This window comes from Aptenodytes forsteri, unplaced genomic scaffold (assembly GCF_000699145.1).
Source record: "Aptenodytes forsteri isolate BGI_AS27 unplaced genomic scaffold, ASM69914v1 Scaffold202, whole genome shotgun sequence".
Classification (NCBI taxonomy): Eukaryota; Metazoa; Chordata; class Aves; order Sphenisciformes; family Spheniscidae; genus Aptenodytes; species Aptenodytes forsteri.
This window is the reverse complement of record NW_008793961.1, coordinates 63,465-65,442: the sequence shown is the minus strand read 5'-3', so window position 1 is coordinate 65,442 and position 1,978 is coordinate 63,465. Positions and strand designations below refer to the sequence as shown.

At 67.5% G+C, this 1,978-nt stretch overlaps 1 protein-coding gene across 1 annotated transcript in view; it reads left to right on the top strand.

The window, feature by feature from the left end:
- The window catches only part of LOC103906022 (beta-adrenergic receptor kinase 1), a gene marked incomplete at its 3' end in the record, with an annotated part of 45,490 nt that overhangs the window by 4,375 nt on the left and 39,137 nt on the right, over positions 1–1,978 (top strand). The window contains exons 10-14 of the mRNA XM_019473993.1: positions 669–769; positions 908–974; positions 1,324–1,419; positions 1,510–1,672; positions 1,783–1,919. Of these exons, the coding sequence (XP_019329538.1) occupies positions 669–769; positions 908–974; positions 1,324–1,419; positions 1,510–1,672; positions 1,783–1,919 (564 nt within the window). The remainder of the gene's footprint in view (positions 1–668; positions 770–907; positions 975–1,323; positions 1,420–1,509; positions 1,673–1,782; positions 1,920–1,978) is intronic.

The window sequence follows — 1,978 nt, the reverse complement described above, 5'->3', positions numbered from 1 at the left end:
GGGGTCCCAAGGGTGCCCATGGAGTCTGGGGGGTTCCTGCAGGGTCGGGGGTGCCCATGGGACCTGGGGGTGCCCTCTGGGTTTGGGGAGCGCCCACTGGGTCTGAGGGCTCCTGATGACCAGGACAGCTGGTCCCTGAAGGTGTGCAGTTCCCAGAGTGTGTGTTCACGCCCATCTCTACATGCGTGTGCAGAATGACGTGTGCATGTGTGCAAGTGGGTGTCTGCACGTGGGCGGGGTTGTGTTCACGCCCACGTGGGGGGGGTAGGTTGCACACAGGGGTGTTTGCAGTGTCTGTGTGCTGTCCGTGCACACGTCTGTGTGGCGTTTACATGTGTGAGCCGCCGTGCGCTTGTGTGCCTGGTGTGTGCGTGCACACGTCCGTGTGTACGTGCTTGCACAGGACTGGGTGTGCACATGCACATTGCACGTGTGTGTGCCTGCATGTGCATGCATTGGTGCGTGCGCTCTGGTGCACAGGCACATGTACGCGTGTGCACGTCCGTGCGTGCGCGCACCTCCCTGTGTCAGTGTGTACCCTGTGCACGTGCAGGTCTGTGTGTGTCTGTGCACACGTGTGCGTACCTGTGTGCATCCCTGTTCCCGTGCACACGTGTGCCTTGGTGCTTGTGTGCTCACAGCGTGAGTGACCGTGCCCTCTGCCGCAGGCCATCGAGCTGCCGGACTCCTTCTCCCCCGAGCTGCGCTCCCTGCTCGAGGGGCTGCTGCAGCGAGACGTCAACCGGCGGCTGGGCTGCATGGGGCGCGGGTGAGTCACGGCGGGCACCGGGGCGGTGCCCGGGGCCGGGGCGGAAGGCAGGCAGGGAAGGAGGGTGTGCTGGTGCAGCACCCCGGCCCCAGGGTTGCAGCCGGGAGCCTGCAGCGCTCACCCCCTCTCTCTCCCCAGGGCTCAGGAGGTGAAGGAGGAGCCCTTCTTCAAGGGCCTGGACTGGCAGATGGTTTTCCTGCAGAAGGTGAGGGGCACGACACCCGGGCACGGGAAGGGGTACGGGGGAATGGGCAGCCACCCCCGCGGGTGAGTCGCGGCGGGCGCCGGGGCGGTGCCCGGGGCCGGGGCGGAAGGCAGGCAGGGAAGGAGGGTGTGCTGGTGCAGCACCCCGGCCCCAGGGTTGCAGCCGGGAGCCTGCAGCGCTCACCCCCTCTCTCTCCCCAGGGCTCAGGAGGTGAAGGAGGAGCCCTTCTTCAAGGGCCTGGACTGGCAGATGGTTTTCCTGCAGAAGGTGAGGGGCACGACACCCGGGCACGGGAAGGGGTACGGGGGAATGGGCAGCCACCCCTCTAAAACCCCTTTCCTGCCTGCAGTACCCGCCGCCCCTGATCCCACCCCGCGGTGAGGTGAACGCGGCCGACGCCTTCGACATCGGCTCCTTCGATGAGGAGGACACGAAGGGCATCAAGGTACCGGGGGCGGAGGGGCTGAGCGTGGTGGGGCTGAGGTGGCAGGCAGCCCCTAACCCAGCGACGCCTGCCTGCCTCCCTGCCCGCCAGCTGCTGGAGAGCGACCAGGAGCTCTACCGCAACTTCCCACTCACCATCTCGGAGCGGTGGCAGCAGGAGGTGACAGAGACCGTCTTCGAAGCCGTCAACGCCGACACCGACAAGCTGGAGGCCCGCAAGAAGGCCAAGAACAAGCAGCTGGGCCACGAGGAGGGTGAGTGGGGCCGGGTGCCCCCCGGCTTCACCCAACAGCCCCCCAGCTCTGCCCGGCCCCCTGGCCGTGCCCTGGGCTGACCCTGCCTCTCCCCGGCGCGGCGGGCACAGAGTACGCCATGGGCAAGGACTGCATCATGCACGGGTACATGGCCAAGCTGGGCAACCCCTTCCTGACGCAGTGGCAGCGCCGCTACTTCTACCTCTTCCCCAACCGCCTCGAGTGGCGTGGGGAGGGCGAGTCGCCGGTAAGGCGGGCGCGGGGCAAGGAGGGGGACACAGGGCGGTGCAGGGCGAGCACGGTGCT